Source organism: Trichomycterus rosablanca, chromosome 5 (assembly GCF_030014385.1).
Source record: "Trichomycterus rosablanca isolate fTriRos1 chromosome 5, fTriRos1.hap1, whole genome shotgun sequence".
Classification (NCBI taxonomy): domain Eukaryota; kingdom Metazoa; phylum Chordata; class Actinopteri; order Siluriformes; family Trichomycteridae; genus Trichomycterus; species Trichomycterus rosablanca.
The window spans coordinates 9878542-9900125 of NC_085992.1; the positions used below are offsets into that span (position 1 = coordinate 9878542).

General features: G+C 37.5%; 2 protein-coding genes across 2 annotated transcripts; one reads left to right on the plus strand and one right to left on the minus strand.

The window, feature by feature from the left end:
- Positions 1-102: 102 nt before the first annotated feature.
- rhoua (ras homolog family member Ua) lies at positions 103-13122 on the minus strand. Its single transcript, XM_062995643.1, has 4 exons — positions 12969-13122; positions 11043-11631; positions 9035-9093; positions 103-3679 (listed from the first exon to the last, which is right to left on the minus strand). Exons 2-4 carry the CDS (start codon positions 11284-11286, stop codon positions 3230-3232), a joined length of 753 nt encoding a protein of 250 aa, XP_062851713.1. The 5' UTR covers positions 11287-11631; positions 12969-13122; the 3' UTR covers positions 103-3229.
- A 1422-nt stretch (positions 13123-14544) lies between these two features.
- On the plus strand, positions 14545-17787 carry pdcd2 (programmed cell death 2). Its single transcript, XM_062994845.1, has 6 exons — positions 14545-14911; positions 16059-16298; positions 16883-17014; positions 17101-17201; positions 17320-17433; positions 17514-17787. The coding sequence occupies exons 1-6, from the start codon at positions 14599-14601 to the stop codon at positions 17676-17678; spliced, it is 1065 nt and encodes a 354-aa protein (XP_062850915.1). The 5' UTR covers positions 14545-14598; the 3' UTR covers positions 17679-17787.
- The last annotated feature ends 3797 nt before the right edge of the window (positions 17788-21584 follow it).

Genomic DNA, 21584 nt, shown 5'->3' on the forward strand with positions numbered 1-21584 from the left:
CTTTGAGAATCATTAAAGAATCAAGATCACACTTTTTATACATTTAAATGTGCAAGTCATTTAGGATAGAATTTTTCTTTAACATATTAAGGCACAGAATGATCTTGTATAAAACATGTATTTATTCTGTTTAAAATACAGCATCATGTTTACATTTTGCACCTTTATCTCTGTGTTAGTTGAGACTAGATCCCTACAGTAATCCTAACACAAAAATGGGACAGTTCACAGTGTTGCAGGGATGCTTTATACATAAAAATCTATTTTCCACATAGACAATAGGTATGAGTATTGATAAAAAAAAGAACCAACATTTACTTGGATGACTTTGCTTCTGCAAACAGTATTGCAGCAGTTGATATTTACTTTTGCCAGACAGAAGTCAGTTTAATTTAATCAATAGAGTTTTAAAAGCCAAAGTCAACCACAGTGTACCCATTACTTTTCCAATGTAACAATACCAATATACCAGCTATTGTGTTTTAAACAGCGCTGAACTCCAGTTGTCTTTGCATGTTTTACGCTCTGCTCAAACGTGTTTTGTCACTATTTGTTGAGCTTTCTGTTTTACACATACATTTTACAGTATTCACATTCAGAAAGCCAAAAACTCTTACTTCCTTTAACCTACCCTTAATATTCACGTACACTCTGTAAATGGTTTACATGATAAGCTTTTTTTTTAGTTGAGTTTTGAATTCTAATTTAGTTCTAATACAAGCCCGTTGAGCAATGGCAACCTTACTGATCCTTGTTTGTACTCCTGCTTATCTAGTGAAACTTTAACCTTTCTTTTAAATACCACTCTATTTTACACATGTTTATGTCCCATATCAGCAGCCAATCTTTCCAGTTTATCTGATGTGGGTGGACCTGAGAAATATTTTACCCAAGAATAAAGCTCTGCAATAAAAAAATATAGCTTACAGTAAAAATTTTGGAAAGTAGTATAATGTAGTACTTACATTATTACAAACATCTGAACCCAGGATCATTTCTAATTTAAAAATTGCATTATTATTTTTGACAGCAAAAGCAAATATTTTAAAGCAATACATAAATGATTTTGTGATTAAACAAACCCAAATAATCTTATTTAAAAGTATTCAACACCAGTTACTGATTTACCTGAGATATACATAATACTTTGGGGCTCGTGACTGTAGGCATTTTTTCTAACATGGTATCATATGTATATAAAATATTAAAATAATTAATTGTAGGCATTTTTTCTAACATGGTATCATATTTACATAAAATATATATCTTAAAAAATATACTCTAAAATACTCTAAACGCTGATATTAAAATGCTGTTTCTAAATAGTAACATCATTAAGGCTTTCAGGAATGTACAGTAAAAGTTCACCTTAAAACAGTATTTCATTTTTATAATAAAATATTTGTAAAGTATTTTGGTAATGTGCTGTTTATTGTTCTATTCGGTTATTTCCATTAGGATAGAAATTGTGTAGCTAATTGAGGATCTATGAGATGAAAGACTACATTAAAGTAGTTCTTAAATGGCATTGTGGGTAATGTAGACTATAAAAAAAGAAAAAAAGTTTGGCATACTTATAAATATTGAATGTCACAATACTGTATTATATAACAATTACAAATACAGATGTGCAGTTGTTAAGAAAACTGGCTAGTCTGCATAATCCCTGGGTGTGAGTTGCTCCATAATAAATAGGCTCTGGACCCACCACAACCCTGCCCAGGGTAAAGCTAACTATGCACAAACAAAAAAATAAAAACTGTTTAAGGTGGATTTTTGTTCTTTACAAATATTTGGCTATGCTAATCAGTAAATTCTACAGTAACACTTACATTAAGATTTCCATAATGCTACATAATTTATAGTATTAATTAGCATTATTTTCATCAATAATAATATTAATAATTAATAATACATGATGTTTCACATAAAAAAAACTATATGAATCGTTGACAAAGATTATTTTTTGATCACTGTATTTTTAAATAGCTACTATTGTTAAATAATACCATTAATAATGTTGGTTTGTGAAATCTTAATGTAACTCACTGCAATCCTTGGTTTTACATGAAATTACTCACTTGAAATAAACACTGACCCCTAACCCACACAGTATCATCATGACAGATACACAGTCAATCCCATACCTACCAAACATTGTAATTTAAACACTAATTAAAAACTTTTACTTAACCATTGGAATGAGTAAAACCACACACAAGATTTAATGGCTCTAGTATATGCTCACTAAGTGACCATGACCTCATGGTATGTTTTGAATGGAAGCTCAGAATTAGGTCATAAAGTAAACAAGTCCTAATCTTGTTTTTTTGTTCAGCTGTTTTTAAAAGGGGCTGACCGTTAGCTGCCCAGATTGATGACAAAGAGCAGATGTCAAATAACTGCTACACCAAAACATCTGCTCCTACTCTGATTATTTCTGAGAGATAGAGGTTTAACACGTTTGGAGCTCTACTAAGGCAAGGTTTGGCCACATGTCAAAAGAAAACCAAAATATTTTAGCCTAAGAAAGGCCAGTCGTCCAGGAAATAACCTGAATACTGGCAAACGAATGTCTTGTTGGGACCACCCAGGAAGGTTTTGTAATTTTACAGTGTAGGCTGAGTAGTCTTGGGATATCGTACTACATTAGTGTTACAGGAAAACTGTTGCAATACCAGGTCAGAAAAAGGTCTACATAACTTTTTTTTAAAATGTTCCATGTCCAAAACTTTAAATGCACCAAAACTGTATAAACTGTTGTGAAAACTATGTTTACAAAAAGACTTATTTTAAAATAATGTTGGTGACAGGTCACAACCAGAAGTGCAGGTTACTGATGAATGGCAATTCAGCCTACAGCCTTTCAGCTCACCCAGTTAAATTTCTGGGCATTCCCTTATGGGTTTCCTTCAGGTTTTATGTTTTTTTTTCTCCAGTTGTGTGATATTCTGGCTTTTATGCTCTACCAAGGGTGTATGTTTGCACTGTGCCCAGTGTTTTTCCACTGTGACCCCAATCAGTCACATTTAAGTGTTGATAGAGGGTAAAACTCATCTCTAAAGTGACGTATCAATTTTCCACTGCAGATCAGTCTAGCTAAAATGAATCTTTCCATCTCACTTATCCTCATCTGCACTGTGTGCCAGGTTTTAAAATCTGTTTACAAATTATTCCAGCAATCTCTGTTGAAGTCCACAATAAAAACTCCTAAATCACATGAGTCTCTCTAAGCCAGGCAGCAGTATTTTCTCCACCACGACTCAGACAGCGTCCTCATTTTGTTGGGTGTACGTTTACTCAGCCTCTGCTGTTGGCTGTCTGTGTGCTGAATGCTAGCCAATATCGCTGCATCAAAAACCTCCTTCAGGTTCTTCTGTGTCAGTGCTGAGCACTCCATATAGGACACGGCTCGTACCTCCTCAGCACACATGTAAGCTTCGTGTGGCTCCACCGGCCGCTCCTTGTACTTTGCTAGCTGGATGAGAATGTTGACGTCCTGTCGGAGGTCAGTCTGGGTGCCCACTAGCAGAATTGGAGCTCGTGGACAGTGGCGTCTGATCTCGGGCACCCACTTCTCCCGGACATTCAGATACGAGGAGGGTGTGACTACACTGAAGCACAGCAGGAAGACGTCAGCGTTTGTGTAGCACAGAGGCCGAAGCTTATCAAACTCATCCTGCGAGAAAGAAGTAGAAAAGCCTGTTAGTCATGAATGAAGTAGTCAAGCATGTTGTGAGTTTGTTCATTTTTGTAAGTGCTGGTTTTAATTAAAAATACCACCGTATACTTCTGCCATGCAATTACAGCAGACTGGCTAAGTAACCGCTAATAAACTGCAATACTGAAAACCTGGCGCATGTACAGTGTATCACAAAAGTGAGTACACCCCTCACATTTCTGCAGATATTTAAGTATATCTTTTCATGGGACAACACTGACAAAATGACACTTTGACACAATGAAAAGTAGTCTGTGTGCAGCTTATATAACAGTGTAAATGTATTCTTCCCTCAAAATAACTCAATATACAGCCATTAATGTCTAAACCACCGGCAACAAAAGTGAGTACACCCCTAACAGACTACACCCCTAAATGTCCAAATTGAGCACTGCTTGTCATTTTACCTCCAAAATGTCATGTGATTTGTTAGTGTTACTAGGTCTCAGGTGTGCATAGGGAGCAGGTGTGTTCAATTTAGTAGTACAGCTCTCACACTCTCTCATACTGGTCACTGAAAGTTCCAACATGGCACCTCATGGCAAAGAACTCTCTGAGGATCTTAAAAGACGAATTGTTGCGCTACATGAAGATGGCCAAGTCTACAAGAAGATTGCCAACACCCTGAAACTGAGCTGCAGCACAGTGGCCAAGATCATCCAGCATTTTAAAAGAGCAGGGTCCACTCAGAACAGACCTCGCGTTGGTCGTCCAAAGAAGCTGAGTGCACGTGCTCAGCGTCACATCCAACTGCTGTCTTTGAAAGATAGGCGCAGGAGTGCTGTCAGCATTGCTGCAGAGATTGAAAAGGCGGGGAGTCAGCCTGTCAGTGCTCAGACCATACGCCGCACACTACATCAAATTGGTCTGCATGGCTGTCACCCCAGAAGGAAGCCTCTTCTGAAGTCTCTACACAAGAAAGCCCGCAAACAGTTTGCTGAAGACATGTCAACAAAGGACATGGATTACTGGAACCATGTCCTATGGTCTGATGAGACCAAGATTAATTTGTTTGGTTCAGATGGTCTCAAGCATGTGTGGCGGCAATCAGGTGAGGAGTACAAAGATAAGTGTGTCATGCCTACAGTCAAGCATGGTGGTGGGAATGCCATGGTCTGGGGCTGCATGAGTGCAGCAGGTGTTGGGGAGTTACATTTCATTGAGGGACACATGAACTCCAATATGTACTGTGAAATACTGAAGCAGAGCATGATCCCCTCCCTCCGGAAACTGGGTCGCAGGGCAGTGTTCCAGCATGATAATGACCCCAAACACACCTCTAAGACGACCACTGCTTTATTGAAGAGGCTGAGGGTAAAGGTGATGGACTGGCCAAGCATGTCTCCAGACCTAAACCCAATAGAACATCTTTGGGGCATCCTCAAGCGGAAGGTGGAGGAGCGCAAAGTCTCGAATATCCGCCAGCTCCGTGATGTCGTCATGGAGGAGTGGAAAAGCATTCCAGTGGCAACCTGTGAAGCTCTGGTAAACTCCATGCCCAGGAGAGTTAAAGCAGTTCTGGGAAATAATGGTGGCCACACAAAATATTGACACTTCAGGAACTTTCACTAAGGGGTGTACTCACTTTTGTTGCCGGTGGTTTAGACATTAATGGCTGTATATTGAGTTATTTTGAGGGAAGAATAAATTTACACTGTTATATAAGCTGCACACAGACTACTTTTCATTGTGTCAAAGTGTCATTTTGTCAGTGTTGTCCCATGAAAAGATATACTTAAATATCTGCAGAAATGTGAGGGGTGTACTCACTTTTGTGATACACTGTACCATGTAACAGACTTACATAAATAAATGAGAACATCCACAGTTTTTATTGTCTTCCATAGTGCATACAATTATGCTAAACATATGAAATTACCCTTCAAATTATGGTATACGCATTAGGCAGTGGTTGATTTGAGACAAAAATCAAGTTAACAGGACAGCTAGCTAACGTCAAGTAAACTAACTTGCAGTCACAGGTAGAAACTATTTAGATCCTAGACTCTCTTGATTCACCTCATTAAATCACTAATGGTCATGATCTACCATAACGACTGCAATTTTACTGTATATAAATAACATTAGCACATAGCTAGCAGATCAGCTTAAAAGAAACTTGCACATTTCAGGATGTTTTAGTTACAAACATTGCTAGCATGTATATAAAATCAGTTATTTAAAATAAATTACATGCTTCCAACTTTGTAGCAACTCACTGGAAAAGGCACTTACGAGTTTTAACAAGATAGTGTCCACGAAGACACAGTTTGACAAGTTTAGTAAAGAGGAAGTTCAGTAACCATGGGCCCTGACCTCAACCCCACTGAACACCTTTGGGATGCAGTCCAATATCTCTAAAACTACCACACAATGTCATGTAGTGACATATAGGAATTGGATCGTGACATATAAGAATTTAAGTGTGTAAGCATGCCTCTTTAATAGCTGCTCCGGGTTACTATTCCTAGGAACAAACGTTTGTTTGGAATTTTCAAGACACTGGACACAAATTTACATGTTTAGACCTAAGGGCACACTAAGCAGCCAAGCCACCACCCAGTTTATTTGGGAAAAAATTGCTCAGATATGGGAAGAAATTGCCAAATTTCGTACAGACAATGACCATAGGCAAGGATAAAGTATGGATCTAGGTTCCCAGGGTCGATAAGGATGCATGGCAACCACTCTGCCAGCTATGCCACTGTGTTGCCTTACATTCCAAACAGTGCCAATATAATATATAAAAAAACTTTCATTTAAGAATTTCATGTTTTTAATAAGAACATTAATAAGATACAATAAACAAAGCTTTGTGAAGATTACAATTTAAAATAACAATTAGTAGATTTATTTGCAGTAATGTGAATGACAGAATGACTTTTTAAATGGCAAAACGCACAACACAAGCAAGCTGACTCTTATCTTGATTTTATCTGGCCCTGTGATGTTAACCAGCAGTGAGTCTAGCATGCCAAAGCCAAATGCTGTTATTTATTAACACAGCTTTTCTTCACTTTCTCTTTTTCTCATAAAGTTTGGGGCTGGAACTGGTTTATATGCCGAAGCTTTTATTCAGCTTAATTGGGTACTTTCCACCACAAAAACATCACATTCGATAAAAGTTATAAAGTTAACTACTATAGTTGCTTAGTGTAATTCTAAACTTTTCTTTGCAAAAAAATTATTAAATTTATTTAACGTGTTCATTTACAACATCAAAGAAATTTTAATTAGATGATGTAAATCTAAATGGAAACAAACTCATCCAGGTTTTTATTTAGGTGCTGTTTTTCAGGTTAACAATACACTTGAATGTTACATTCTGTTTTACTGTGTTCTACAGCTATTTTCACCTTGTTTGTAATAAAAGAGCATTCAAATATTAACCAATGTACTTTTATGCAGGTAGAAAGAAAAATACTTTAAAACATAGTGTTCTTTTGTTGTGGGATACACTAAAAAGCATTCCAATTATTTTAAGGCACTGACAAACGTACGTGTTCATTGACTTTATTCATTAATCTATACTGTGAAAGAGTCACATTCATTTAAACCTATTTAAAGATTTTCACAATTCCTGACACTGAATCGTAGTATACAGTCCATCTCCTGGGTCTGTTAGCATCACTACTATAATTTAAGAATGTGAAATAAGCAGTGGCTACGTCTTTGCTAACTGACCTTTTAGGTCATGTGGATGTATTTACTGTTGATAGACATTTTTCTACACGTTTCCTCCAGATTCTTCACAAGGTTTTTTGCTGATGTTCTTGGATTGATTTTTATTTTTTCTAACCAAAGTATGCTAATCTCTAGGAGAAAGAACACATCTAATGGTATGATGGTTGTGTAATGTCATGATGTTTAAACTTGCATATTAACATGTTACCTTTAGGCATTTAGAAATTGTTCCCAAGGGTGTACCAGTTTTTTGGTTTTTTTTTATGTTTCCATAATGTCAAATTAGGCAAGTAGACCACCTCCAATTAACCGAAGTGATGCCAATTAGCTCATCAGAAGCTACCTAAGCTTATTCAATTTTTCTCCCAATTTAGTGTAGTCAATTTGTCTTCCACTGCTGGGGATTCCCGATTTTTTGCAGTTGAGATGGATATATTGTTGCTCACTCCTCCGACCCACACGCAGCCCTTAACAACACCCTTTTCCCCCCATGCACTCTGCACAGGCGCCTCTATCCACCAATCAGGGTCCTTGCACAGCATTTGAAGACCCCACCCACATATTCCTGTCATCCCTCCCTGCAGGCACTGCCAATTATGCCCGCTATATGGCGCCCAGCCGGTGGCAATGCCGAGTTTCGAACCGGGGTGTTCAGAATCTCAGCGCTGGTGCTAGTGGAATATCCCGCTGTGCCACATGGGCGCCTTTATAACAGAATAATTTTGATATAGTAAATTTTAAGTGAAATGATCTGTTTTTAAACATTTGTTGGAAAAATTGCTTGTCATGTAAAAAGTAGGTATCATAACTTTAACAACAAGTGTAAAAAATTATACTAAATTAAATTTTAGCATTAAGTTCTCGAAATGGCAAAATGCAGAATAAATAATTGTTTACAAGTGAAATGTATTAAATTTAGTGTCATTTAGCAAACATAAGATCCATTTATGCTTTTGAAGTGAGAGAAATAAAAGCAGACATCTAATTTCTTTATCAGTGCTGCTCCATGTCCTTTCTGGCATCTTTTCCTTCTCACTCTCCTCTTAGCCGGCTTGGTTTCTCGAAAAAAACACAGTTCTCACATTTCCACTGACTTGCCCCAGCTGTGCCTCAACCGAAACTGGGGCTCTTTTTTCCTGGATCAGGACCCATTCATCACAATTAGAGAGCTTTCTATTTGCAGTCCCCCTGAGCAGGTCTTTTCCTCACACATCTATACAATAAACTGCCTGCCTTATTTCTATCATTCCCACCGGAGGAAAGCTAAAGACCCTCATTCGGTCTAAAAAGCAAACTTTTGCTGAACCTAAACAGAAAGCCATAACACTAACAGACAAAGTATTATACAGCATCCCTTAACTATACCATCTTTTCTTTCTGCTTACTCTACACAGTAATTGATAATTCTAATGGTTTACCACCTTTACTTCCTCTATCTCTTTAAAAAGAAACAATCCTTAAGGATCTTACAGAAACCAAATCAGGCCTGAAACAATATGCTCTTATAAACAGTGTCATTTAGCATGCTCATGCTTTGATAGGAGCCAGGGCCTACATAGACAGAACATGTCCATCCTTAAACCACATGTGTAACATGTTGGGATCAGAAAAATACTGTGCTGCACTGACCTGGCCTGCCGTGTCACACAGCTGGAGTTTTACAGGCTTTCCATCCACAGCCACCACCGCTGCAGAGAAAAACACACCCATATCAGACACTATACAAACATCTACCTCTATTTAGCACACCAGTCTTGACTAGTATAGTAAACCTTAAGTATATGTACAGCTAACGTTTAATAGTAGAAATATGGTTCTTGGTAGATCATTAGATTATATATCATTTATGTGTCAGGAAAAGTAATGAGGCATGACATTGAGATTTCTAGATTTCTGCTTATATTTTATTAATTTAATCATTATACTGGTATTATACTGCATTAATGACTTATAAATTGTGACCTGATCTTCATCTTAGTCTTCATCTTAGTCATATAAACATTTTACCTAAACTAGTAACACACAATTACATCCATGCCTCTAGAAGGTTGCAGGTTTCATTTAAAATTGTTTTTAGGAATTACATTAAAATGTCAGCAAAGTAGTCCTTCATCTAAAGCTTAACAGGACTCGGATGATGCACCAAGACAATAACCCAAAAGACACCAATAAATTGGAAACCCCATTTATGAAACGTTGGGACTGTATTGGGCCCACCTGCCATATAGCTTGTCGGGGGCACAGATTACAGTATAATGCCTACCTGCTGCAGAACGGTGGAATGGAGACACAAATGATTGAGTGTTCATTCCTTTAACCGACAGTCTCTGTGCCTCATCAAGCATATTCACTCTAGCTGGAGGTATGTCTAATAATCACTGCTTCATCATCAGAGGATTTCTGGCTTCTCTTTTTGATGTTGCACTTTTTTTGAGGCTGTGATGCCAGGACTCTTTTATCTTTTTGCTCAGACTTTGTTGTGGCTTCTCTCAGCTATCACAGCCAAATCATGGTGGTTGTGCATGCTTGACAGCATCTCAGTTCGTGTGGGAAAAGTCTGGAAACCACTGTTGAATGTGTGTGTCCTTCAAGCCCTCAGATGGCAATGCATAAAAAACTGTCATGCTATTGTATTATATTATATTATATTATATTATATTATATTATATTAATTATATTATATTATATTATATTATATTATATTATATTATATTATATTATATATTATTATACTAGATATATAACCACATGGGTTTGGGATTACTTCTGAAAACTGTTGTTACTTAAAACAGTCTACCACTGCATCATGAAATGCAACCTAGTACTCTATTATACCAAGAGAAAGCTACATATCTACGCAAAAACACCACTGAGTTGTTTGGGTCAGAGCTTTTCTCGGATGGGCTGAAAGACAGTGGAATGTCTTCACTTTATGATAAAAAGTAATGATTAAAAACTGTAATTGTTAGGAAAGGCAATTTAAGAGTGGTAAGCATAGCTCTGTTTAGTGTGTTGCAGGCATCAAATTCTATATTTGCAGTCAGTAAAAACACTGGAAACCATATATTTGTACTTTTGTCAGTTAAATAAAGGTTCCTAAGAATTAACAAATCATACATTTTTGTTTTTATTGCATCTTACAAAATGTCTCAACTGAATGGTCAGTCAGAGTCCATACCTTAACCCAATTAAGAAGTTGTGGCATAACCTGAAGTGAGTTGTTTTTACAGTTTGAAAATGATGTATAATTTCTCCTCACTATTTGGTTGCTACAGCTATCAGCTGCTACATTGAACCTTATTGGTGCTAATGAATGTTCTGCAAATCATTAAATAAGGATCCCATACATTCAAACTAGTTAATGTGTTCACCAAGTCTATGAAAAGCACAATATTTTTGCTATTGGTTTAACTATGTGCCTGTTATTATGATTAAGATCAGATCTCACTTTATTACTATTTTTCTTTGGAAATCTATATTTTAAATAAAAATAGGCATATCTCTTAAAGACTTACTTTTAATTTATTCTTTTTCTTTAAAAAGGAATCCAGTGATTTTACAGTTAAATACAAATGTCTTCATTACGTTGACATGTAATAGACAGATACTTAGATTATTAATGTAAATAATGAATTACCTGAAAAGTTATCAAAAGCTGTGGGAATATACTCAGTTGGATAGCCATTAGTGGTATAACTGATGATCAGGCTGGTCTTGCCCACTGCCCCATCTCCAAGCAGTACACATTTTACCCTTCGCTCCGGCGGTGAGCCCCATCGGCTTCGTTTGCCCAAATCTTTACCCCTGAATCTTCTGGGTGGTACAGGTGGCACCGCTTGATCTGGCACGGGTTTATACTCCCCAACACCTTGCGGTGGCATTACTGCAAGCCGAGTGTCCAGTACTGTCAGGCTGAGCCTAATTCCATCAGTTCAATCGCGTCCATGCCCGCCTGGTCCCAATCGATTCGCTACCGAATATCGTTATAATAACGCTATAATAAAAGCCACATGCACCAGCGTAATCCAGTCACACAGGAAGGTTCGAGAGCTCAGGCTGTCTGGCATAAAAACAAAGTTAATGTCAGTTTTGGGAAGAGGATGTCGGTTCACTCCCACTCTTCACTCTTCATATGATCCTATCCTATTGCTTTACTCAAACAGTATGACATCATTCAGCTCTCCCACACACAAGTCACTTATCCAGAGGGGTGGAGAGACATTCATCTACAGAGAGAGAGAGAGACAGAGAGAGAGAGAGAGAGAGAGAGCAACGCAAACTAACTGTCTAAATGTTGATTTAATAAATTAAACCTAGGGGCAATTTAAAGCAGTTAATTTAACAGGGAGAACATGCTAAACTCCACAGACAACTACCAGAGGCAAGGATCAAACCTATGTATTTTACTTCCCACTTCACTTTCCCACAGTTTCTTTACCCCACTAGCATAAATACAGTAATGAAAGTTTTATTTTCTGCTTCTATTATTATTATTATTATTATTATTATTATTATTATTATTATTATTATCATCATCATCATCATCATCTTTTGTTTTCTTTTTAAATACTTCAGGTTTTCTTCATGTTTAGGGGGCACAGTGTTGATGGTTCAGGTTTGTGTACACAGTTGGACTGACTGACAGCTGTTTAGGCCCCAGAGTCAAGGTTAAACAATGGCTGTCTAAAATGACTTGTAACACTATTACCAGTCAAATAGTGTAAAGATATTTGCTACATATATTTGGTTTTTACATAATTTAACATGCTTATTTGACAATCAGAATGTAAATGTATCAGGTGCATTTTGATTGATTTAAAAATACACTCCATGCTCCCATGGCAACAGTTTAATCATAAATGTAAATGTAATTCACACATTGGTGGAATGAGTAGCAGGAAACGTAATTTATACCCTGAATTTTGCATCATATAAAAAAAACTATTAAACACAGAGAACTAGTTATTATTAATATATTTGTTTTTTTCTAAACCACTCTGTGATCCTATTAAATGATTAAGTTATCTGACATGTTACATTTCTGCCCTTGGTGATATGAACGCCAGCCAAATTTCACTGTACACATTTTGAAACTTTTTTTAATCTCGTAAAATGTACAATTACAGGCTACATTTTGTATTCTGAAAAGGAATTCTCAATACGTTTTTACCTAAACAGAGTAAAACACCTGAAATATCTTTCAAATACTACCTATTGTACTGTGGTATTAATATACAGTATATTAGCTACTGGTTTTTAGCTATTTGCTATTAGTTAATCTTTCCAGCTGTGATTAATTATAAAAACAAAGAAAATATGTTTTCGTTTAAAAGCCTCTTAACTAACAATACTCTGCATTAATGTACTGGTAAATAACATCAAAAGCGTTATTTATTTAGTAAGCTATATCTTACTATAACTCTGTAAAAGTAATAATGGGTTGTCCGACATGTTTAGCGCAACCAGGACATCTAGTGGAGAAACATGGCAGTAAACACAATCTATAAAAGAGAACACTGTGAGTATACAGTACGTGTATCTGGTTTAAACACAATTTACTCACTCTGAAAATTCTTCTGTTTCCACAGAACTACACAGCCAGACACTTGACACTATCACATCTGCATCATGTTGTGTAAAAATCATGTTATGTGTTAGATTATTACCATCCAGAGATTTGTTCAAGGTTTGTTGCATTTCCAAAACCTTGAACATTCCCAGAGACACCTTTGGGAGTGTCGGCTAGCCTAACTCATTAATGGAATGTTTTTGTTTAAACTAAGATAGCTATTTGTAATGTACAATATAACGTAGAGAATATACTGTACATGATATATGTTAAATTGTTCAGATATTCAGAAAGATGTCAGCACGATAGCCTAATTTATTTTAACAAATGGAGACAAATAACCTAAATCACTATCAATTTTACACCATCATAATATAGGCTAAATTGTTAAAAAAAAAAAAAAACTTCAAGCATGTTATGTTATTCAGCAAAATAAGCTAACCCTTAATGAAATTGGGTTTTTTTTTAGCCTCAGAGCAGCAGATAAGCCATGTCTCATGTCTATAGACAATGACACCGTTATTAATAAAGTTATAGAAACCAGTGCACTGCTTAGGAGGCTTTTGATGCTGTATGTAGCCACTAAATATGCGTGAAGTAAAGCTTAGTGTAAACCTAACAATAGAGCACCTCTCTGTTGGGAAGACAAATGCAGTTTTAATTTCAAATTATTTTTATTTCAACTTATTGCTCCTGTACAAATGTAAATACGTTTTCATCTTTATCAAATTTTTTTATCTTTTAAATCTTTATCTGATTTAAATTTGAATTAAACATGTTTAAGTGAAGTGTTTTCTGTTAACTTACCAACATATACCTGAACTTATACCCAATAAAAAGGCATTTTAAGAGCTAGCTGCTGTTTCATTTATTTAAATTCCTCCTGCATGGTAAAAATGGGCCAGGTTTGGGCATGAAACTCCCGGGCTGAAAAAGGGGCCCACTCCGGCCCTGTACCTTAACCACTAGGCTACAGCTGTCCTTATGTCCTTACGAATGTGCCCACATATCTGGAACATACAGCAGATTTCATGTTCAATAAGCAGGAAATAAATTAACATTTTTTTTCATTTTTAAAGCTACAGTTTGGTAGCCTATTTTTTATTCAGTCTAGAGCTATAAATGGTTAGATACTAGGCCATGACTTTTGTTTGCTGTATAAATAGACAAACTAGTTAACCTTACTATAAAAAATAGAGTCTTGGAGTGATGGTTAACATTAACAGCTTCATGGTTAATACAAGCTGAACTTAGCATACGGTTCTCCAGGGTATCAAGGTGCTACTTATTTAGCAAAAGGGTCTGGTATGTTTTTGTTGTGATAATTTTTAGTGAGAATATCTGTAATATGGTAGGAAGAATGTAAACATAGTCAGTTTTATAATTAACTTGCTTTGACTTTATTGTAACAATAATTTTAATATTCTCTATTTATTTGTAACTTATTTGTAATGTAAGTAATCTTTAGTAGTGTGGTGAATTAACTAAGAACGTATTTGACTACCATGCGGTCACTTTACTACAGAGCTTCTGTTTCACCCGAATTTTATTCTGGATGCACACGGAGAAGCACGCTGTGCTGAGGAGTGATATACTTTAACAGTGTTTATTACAGCTGGTCAGGATGAGTGAAAACACTGAGGACTCACGGAGGAAAACCGGGGTTGTTTTAGGATTTTTGGAGGAGGCAGAACCCTGGCAGCTTTTAAGTGCTCAGTTCCCTAGTAAAGTCGGCGGTAAACCTGCTTGGTTGAGCCAACAGGACTTACCGAGCACATCTGAGTTAGTGTGTGAGAAATGTCAGCTTCCGGCGCTCTTTCTCTTACAGGTTTATGCTCCGATTGTCGGATTTGATCAGAGTTTTCACAGGACTGTTTACATCTTCTGCTGTAAGACACCAGCATGCTACACTTTAAATGACAGCCGCTGTTTTAAAGGTAATTTCTCTCATGTCATTAGTAGGAATGCACCGGTGTATTATTCCAGAGCTTGAGATACTAATTAAGGTTGAATCTTTACATGCTGGGTGCCAACGTATAGTAACTACTGCCAGTGGTTGACAGGCAGGTTGACAGGCAGTTCCAGCACCTGTCTAAATCTGTAGTGTCAGGTCGACTGGCGGGACTGCAAGATCTGTCACTGTTAAAGCTGAAGTGACACATAAACACGTTGGACCTGCACCACCCTCACGTTTTGGGTAATGAGAAAGATTTGACTGGCGAAGGCTGTGCCAGGAAAAGGCAGCTTGACAGTCAGTGGCATGGTGGTTTAGACATCCACTTGCCTTAGACATCAGGTAAAATGCTGTGTTTACAGGCAAGTTCAGCAACCAAAAGGTTTGACATGCAGGTCCAGCACTGAATCTTCTGCCAGTTCTAGCCCACACCTTGCATTTGTGAAATGTTAAGTTGGCAGGCTGGTCCAGCTCCTGCACCAGCACTAGGCAGGGCTGTCACCCTCAGACTGGATGTGGTTACAATGAGGATGTCAGTATTGCAAGCTCTGTTATAGGTATCTAATAGAAGTTAAAATATTATTGGATAATCTGTGTGCCAGCTCCAGTCAGATATTCTTGTAACATTTTATGTTGATAATTGTTCTGTTACTAACAACTAACACTTGATGCACCTTTTGATGCATTGTTAGTAAATAAACAACACACACATTTTAGGTGTAAAAGTATAATTCAGGAAAGGCCTATTACTTCAGGCAGGACTGGGTTGGGGGTTGCCACAAAAAGTGAATGTTTTAGTGAATAAGAACAACATTTCTCAGCGATTGATTACAAGAATTTAGTCCAAAGCACTTTCTTTAAGGGCACTGCATTAAAAACTGGCATTCATCTGTGATTGATGTGGATGTAGAAATACTTTGACCAACTTGTTAATACTTGTTTGTACTACACTCTTTTGCAAGAAAACTACTTTAAAATTAACATATATTTAGCAAAAAATACGGCTTATAAGGTAAAGAATTTGCAAACCTCTGATTTCTATTATTAGCACTTACTTTCCAAACATGTTGCAGTTCAGGTTTATATTTGTAAAGGCAGTTCGAAAGTCATTCTCTTTTTTTACCTTTTAGTGTTCAGAAGCCAATTGCGCAGGAAAAATGACTTTTACTCTTATAACCCTCCCCCTGATGAGGAGACGACTAATAGTGGAGACAATCAACATGTGCTGAGTTCTGGAGTAAAACTGTGCCATCTGTGTGGCTGTGCCGGGCAAGAGGGGTGTTCCCGCTGCCATGCAGTAACCTACTGCAGCAAAGAGCATCAGGTTATAGACTGGAAACAAAGGCACAAGAAAGAGTGCCTTACTAAAAGTAAGTGGGTGTGAAATGATCAAAACTGTTCTATCAATTTTGGGTTTTGTTTTCAATCCCTTTTCTTTTCATTTTTATTAATCACTCTATCCTGGTCAAGGTCACAACAGGATAAAATAACTTTATTTAAAGAGGTTGTGTTATTATAAATTAGCTTAAAATAAATAATTCGGGCGGCACTCAAGATGCAAGAAGGTCCTGGATTCGATCCCCAGGCGGGGCGGTCCGGGTCTTTTCTATGTGAAGTTTGCGTGTTCTCCTTGTGTCTGTGTGGGTTTCCTCTGGGAGCTCCTGTTTCCTCCCACAGTCCAAAGACATGCAGTCAGGTTAATTGGAGATACAAAATTGTCCATGACTGTGTTTGATATTGAATTTGTGAACTGATGAATCTTGTGTAACGATTAATTACTGTTTGTCATGAATGTAATCAAAGTGTGTAAAACATGACGTTAAAATCCTAATAAATAAAATAAATAATTCATATAAATTTAAAATAATTAAGTTTAATGCTCTTCTAAAAATGTCTGCAGTTACTAGGACCAAAAAATGCATCAGTTAATTTTTTTTTGCTATTTTTTCTTCAGCTTCTTCTGAGGACCAGAATTTGTTTCTGTTTCCTGAGTGGGAGCTAGTCACAGAGCCTGAGGAACTCCCTGTAACAGATGATAAGCCACCAGACACAGACTCTTTGGAACAAGCAGATATGACACCTTCTGGTAATATTTAAATAATTTATAAAGATTTCTACATTAATATTAAATAAAGAGGAGACATTTGGTTACAGTGTATGTTCCTCTGACAGACTTGGAGGAGAATGAGTTAGAAGCCATGGCCCTTCATGAATCCCCGGACACTAAAGTGTTTCAGAAATTTAAGGAGTGCATAGCTATAGAACCACATCAGGTCAGTGTCAAAAGTATAAATTATAACGTTGTTCTGATACAGCACAAATATAGTATAGGATACAATATGCATTAATTACTGTTAAAAAGTAAAGTCTAACCTGCAGACTTTTTTCTAGGTCCTGCGATACTGCAGGGAAGGCTGTCCACTTTGGGTGTCATCTAAACATGTGCCCAGTAAAGCAGAAATTCCAAAATGCCCATGTGGTGCTGACAGAATCTTCGAATTTCAGGTGATTGGTAATATATTTTAATAAAGATTGTATATGTGATGTATTTAATAACCTTAGCTAAGATTATATATTTATTTCAGATCATGCCTCAGCTGCTTAATAGCCTTAAGGTGGACAGACCAGATGCCAGCATAGACTGGGGGACACTGGTCATCTACACATGTGCTGCCAGCTGTGACCAAGGCAACAAATATTCACCAGAGTTTATCTGGAAACAAGATTTTTCTGAGGACCGTGCACTTTAACCATAACAAGATCATCTGTTTACACTCACATTTACACTCGTTTTTTGGTTAATAATGGTGGTGTCATTTAGTGATGTGCTATAAACCAAAATGAGAACAAAGAGTCAAACATGTTTAGGAGTGTTTTACAGGATGCATAAAATATTTGGGTATAACTCCAAAACCTGTATTACGTTGCACGTGAAGCAGAGAAGAGGTGCAGCTTGAACCTTTGAGCCGAGTTGAATCTTAAATTACACCATCATTGGGCTTGCAGCTGTTCATTAGGGAGTGCACACTATAAGACAAATTGTCAATCATTTTAAACATATAACTTGGACAATTGAGACATCTGCACATCACTACAGCTCCAAACAAGCTGAACCACAAGCCTGTATGCACTCACAACAGTTAGACAGTCTCCTAATGAGAGCTGGATCACGGCACTAGTTCTGGACTACCTTTGTACAGGAGGGACCCAGGGTCGACTGCACCAGGGTAACGTCTGATACTGTCTGAGATTTCATCCCAGTATCTGACAGCAGTTCGGGTACCGTTGGCTATCAAGTCGAACTTTGTGTGACCCTTTAAGGATACTCCTTCCCAGACCATCACTGTCCTACAGTGGTCAGTGAGGTAACAACATTCACCAAAGTGTGTGCAGATTCTTTTATGTCTTTAACATGTGCTTAGTGTAAACAGAGCATTTTTTAATACTTTTTCAATGGCTTACCAATTTTAAGTATACTGCTCAAAACTTTAAGGGAACACTTCATTGCAGCATAACACTATGCTGTTCTCTAGAGCAGTGGTTCTCAAACTTTTTAGACCAAGTACCACCCATTATCAAACCAAAACTTCCAAGTACCACCTATGTTTCTAATCACAGAACCACATATGGCACACATTAATTTGGTGTGTGTGTATATACAGGTCCTTCTAAAAAAATTAGCATATTGTGATAAAGTTCATTATTTTCCATAATGTAATGATAAAAATTAAACTTTCATATATTTTAGATTCATTGCACACCAACTGAAATATTTCAGGTCTTTTATTGTTTTAATACTGATGATTTTGGCATACAGCTCATGAAAACCCAAAATTCCTATCTCAAAAAATTAGCATATCATGAAAAGGTTCTCTAAACGAGCTATTAACCTAATCATCTGAATCAACGAATTAACTCTAAACACCTGCAAAAGATTCCTGAGGCTTTTAAAAACTCCCAGCCTGGTTCATTACTCAAAACTGCAATCATGGGTAAGACTGCCGACCTGACTGCTGTCCAGAAGGCCATCATTGACACCCTCAAGCAAGAGGGTAAGACACAGAAAGAAATTTCTGAACGAATAGGCTGTTCCCAGAGTGCTGTATCAAGGCACCTCAGTGGGAAGTCTGTGGGAAGGAAAAAGTGTGGCAGAAAACGCTGCACAACGAGAAGAGGTGACCGGACCCTGAGGAAGATTGTGGAGAAGGGCCGATTCCAGACCTTGGGGGACCTGCGGAAGCAGTGGACTGAGTCTGGAGTAGAAACATCCAGAGCCACCGTGCACAGGCGTGTGCAGGAAATGGGCTACAGGTGCCGCATTCCCCAGGTCAAGCCACTTTTGAACCAGAGAAGCAGCACTGGACTGTTGCTCAGTGGTCCAAAGTACTGTTTTCGGATGAAAGCAAATTTTGCATGTCATTCGGAAATCAAGGTGCCAGAGTCTGGAGGAAGACTGGGGAGAAGGAAATGCCAAAATGCCTGAAGTCCAGTGTCAAGTACCCACAGTCAGTGATGGTCTGGGGTGCCATGTCAGCTGCTGGTGTTGGTCCACTGTGTTTTATCAAGGCCAGGGTCAATGCAGCTAGCTATCAGGAGATTTTGGAGTACTTCATGCTTCCATCTGCTGAAAAGCTTTATGGAGATGAAGATTTAATTTTTCAGCACGACCTGGCACCTGCTCACAGTGCCAAAACCACTGGTGAATGGTTTACTGACCATGGTATTACTGTGCTCAATTGGCCTGCCAACTCTCCTGACCTGAACCCCATAGAGAATCTGTGGGATATTGTGAAGAGAAAGTTGAGAGACACAAGACCCAACACTCTGGATGAGCTTAAGGCCGCTATCGAAGCATCCTGGGCCTCCATAACACCTCAGCAGTGCCACAGGCTGATTGCCTCCATGCCACGCCGCATTGAAGCAGTCATTTCTGCAAAAGGATTCCCGACCAAGTATTGAGTGCATAACTGAACATAATTATTTGAAGGTTGACTTTTTTTGTATTAAAAACACTTTTCTTTTATTGGTCGGATGAAATATGCTAATTTTTTGAGATAGGAATTTTGGGTTTTCATGAGCTGTATGCCAAAATCATCAGTATTAAAACAATAAAAGACCTGAAATATTTCAGTTGGTGTGCAATGAATCTAAAATATATGAAAGTTTAATTTTTATCATTACATTATGGAAAATAATGAACTTTATCACAATATGCTAATTTTTTGAGAAGGACCTGTATTAGTGGTGGGAATTATGGCTTCTTGAAGGGAGTCGGATCTTTTGGCTCGGTTCCTTTTAAAGAGCCGTTCAAAGAAATGGCTCTTCGTTCTTCGGGAGGCGCTACTGGGTAAACTATAAGACACCCCCGATATTAATATCAAATTTTGCTACCTTGCCTTGTACGTATTCCTAATTCAAACAACACTTAAACGAGAAAAAAAAGTTACTTCAAAAGGAAAAAAACTACAGAGAAGAGACACACTGTGGTTGCATCGCATTAAGTTTCAGAACAATCCTCTCTTGTGCAGAGATGTGACTGTGTTTGTTTCTGCTTTAAAACATAAGTGCCATGAAATAATCAGATTTAACACAATTAAACAAGTTTATAGTTTATTTCTCAATTATTTGCCATTATACTACTAGCTCTCTCTCTCTCGCTCTCCGTGATACTGAAAGTGTTTCGGATTTGAATATCGACAATAAACAGCTCTTATTACAATTTACGATTAATTCCCTCTACTGATGTGAAGCTGAATGGGTGGATTACAGTCTAGAACTGCGCAGAAATAAAAGACTCGGTTCCTTTCGTTCATTTCAAAGATCCGTTCAATAGAATCGGATCGTTCGCGAACGACTCATCACTAGTATATCTGCATTTACCACTGACCATTTCAGTGAGTGCGCCTGTTTAGCGGAGCAGCCTCGTGATGTCAGGAACGAGATCAGTGAGATTCAAATGCAGATCTGTCTCTGATAAAAGCGAGAGAGCTACTGATAACTTTACTGATAACTTTTCTGAAATTTCGAGATGGAAACCGCGAACGTGAAGTATAAACGTAATGAAGTACGGTGGCTGCGTAGCCCCGAATATTTTTTAAAACACATTCGTTTTAATTAAACTGATTTTATTAAAACAGAATTATAAGAACTTTGAAACAGATTTTATTAGTAATTTCCAAAAAAAAATTTATTTATTTTTTATTTATAATTAAATTATTTATTTTTTCGGTGCATGTAATTACTTTTCCGAGATTATCTGGCGTACCACCAAGTGCTGCTTCACGTACCACCAGTGGTACGCGTACCACAGTTTGAGAACCACTGCTCTAGAGGATATAAAGCCCTCGTAGTCTGTTTGACAGTTTGATCAGCTACAACAGTAGCTCACTGACAGACTCCTGTTCCTCCGAACACAAAGGAGCAGATATCGGTCATGCTTGAGTGATGCTCTTAAGATTGTGCTGGAAGACACAGCAAACCATCTTGCAATAGCTCGTATGGATGTGCCATATCTACTGCCTCAAGCTACCACTAGTGAGAAGGACACAGTTTTTGGCCACCGCTTAAACAACAATTCCGTTTGAAGGGTTGTCTTGCTGATCAAAGCAGATCAAATTGATTAACAATTGCTTATGCTTCCTAACTGAACAGATTAA

Excerpts from the sequence above, each read along its gene's own strand:
- pdcd2 (XM_062994845.1), top strand. The coding sequence starts at position 14,599 with ATGAGTGAAAACACTGAGGACTCACGGAGGAAAACCGGGGTTGTTTTA. Across the intron at positions 16,299-16,882 it reads GAAAGAGTGCCTTACTAAAA|CTTCTTCTGAGGACCAGAAT; the intron begins GTAAGTGGGTGT and ends TTTTTTCTTCAG. Across the intron at positions 17,015-17,100 it reads AGCAGATATGACACCTTCTG|ACTTGGAGGAGAATGAGTTA; the intron begins GTAATATTTAAA and ends TTCCTCTGACAG.
- rhoua (XM_062995643.1), bottom strand. The coding sequence starts at position 11,286 with ATGCCACCGCAAGGTGTTGGGGAGTATAAACCCGTGCCAGATCAAGCG. Across the intron at positions 9,094-11,042 it reads AGCTTTTGATAACTTTTCAG|CGGTGGTGGCTGTGGATGGA; the intron begins GTAATTCATTAT and ends TTTTCTCTGCAG. Across the intron at positions 3,680-9,034 it reads TGTGTGACACGGCAGGCCAG|GATGAGTTTGATAAGCTTCG; the intron begins GTCAGTGCAGCA and ends TCTTTCTCGCAG.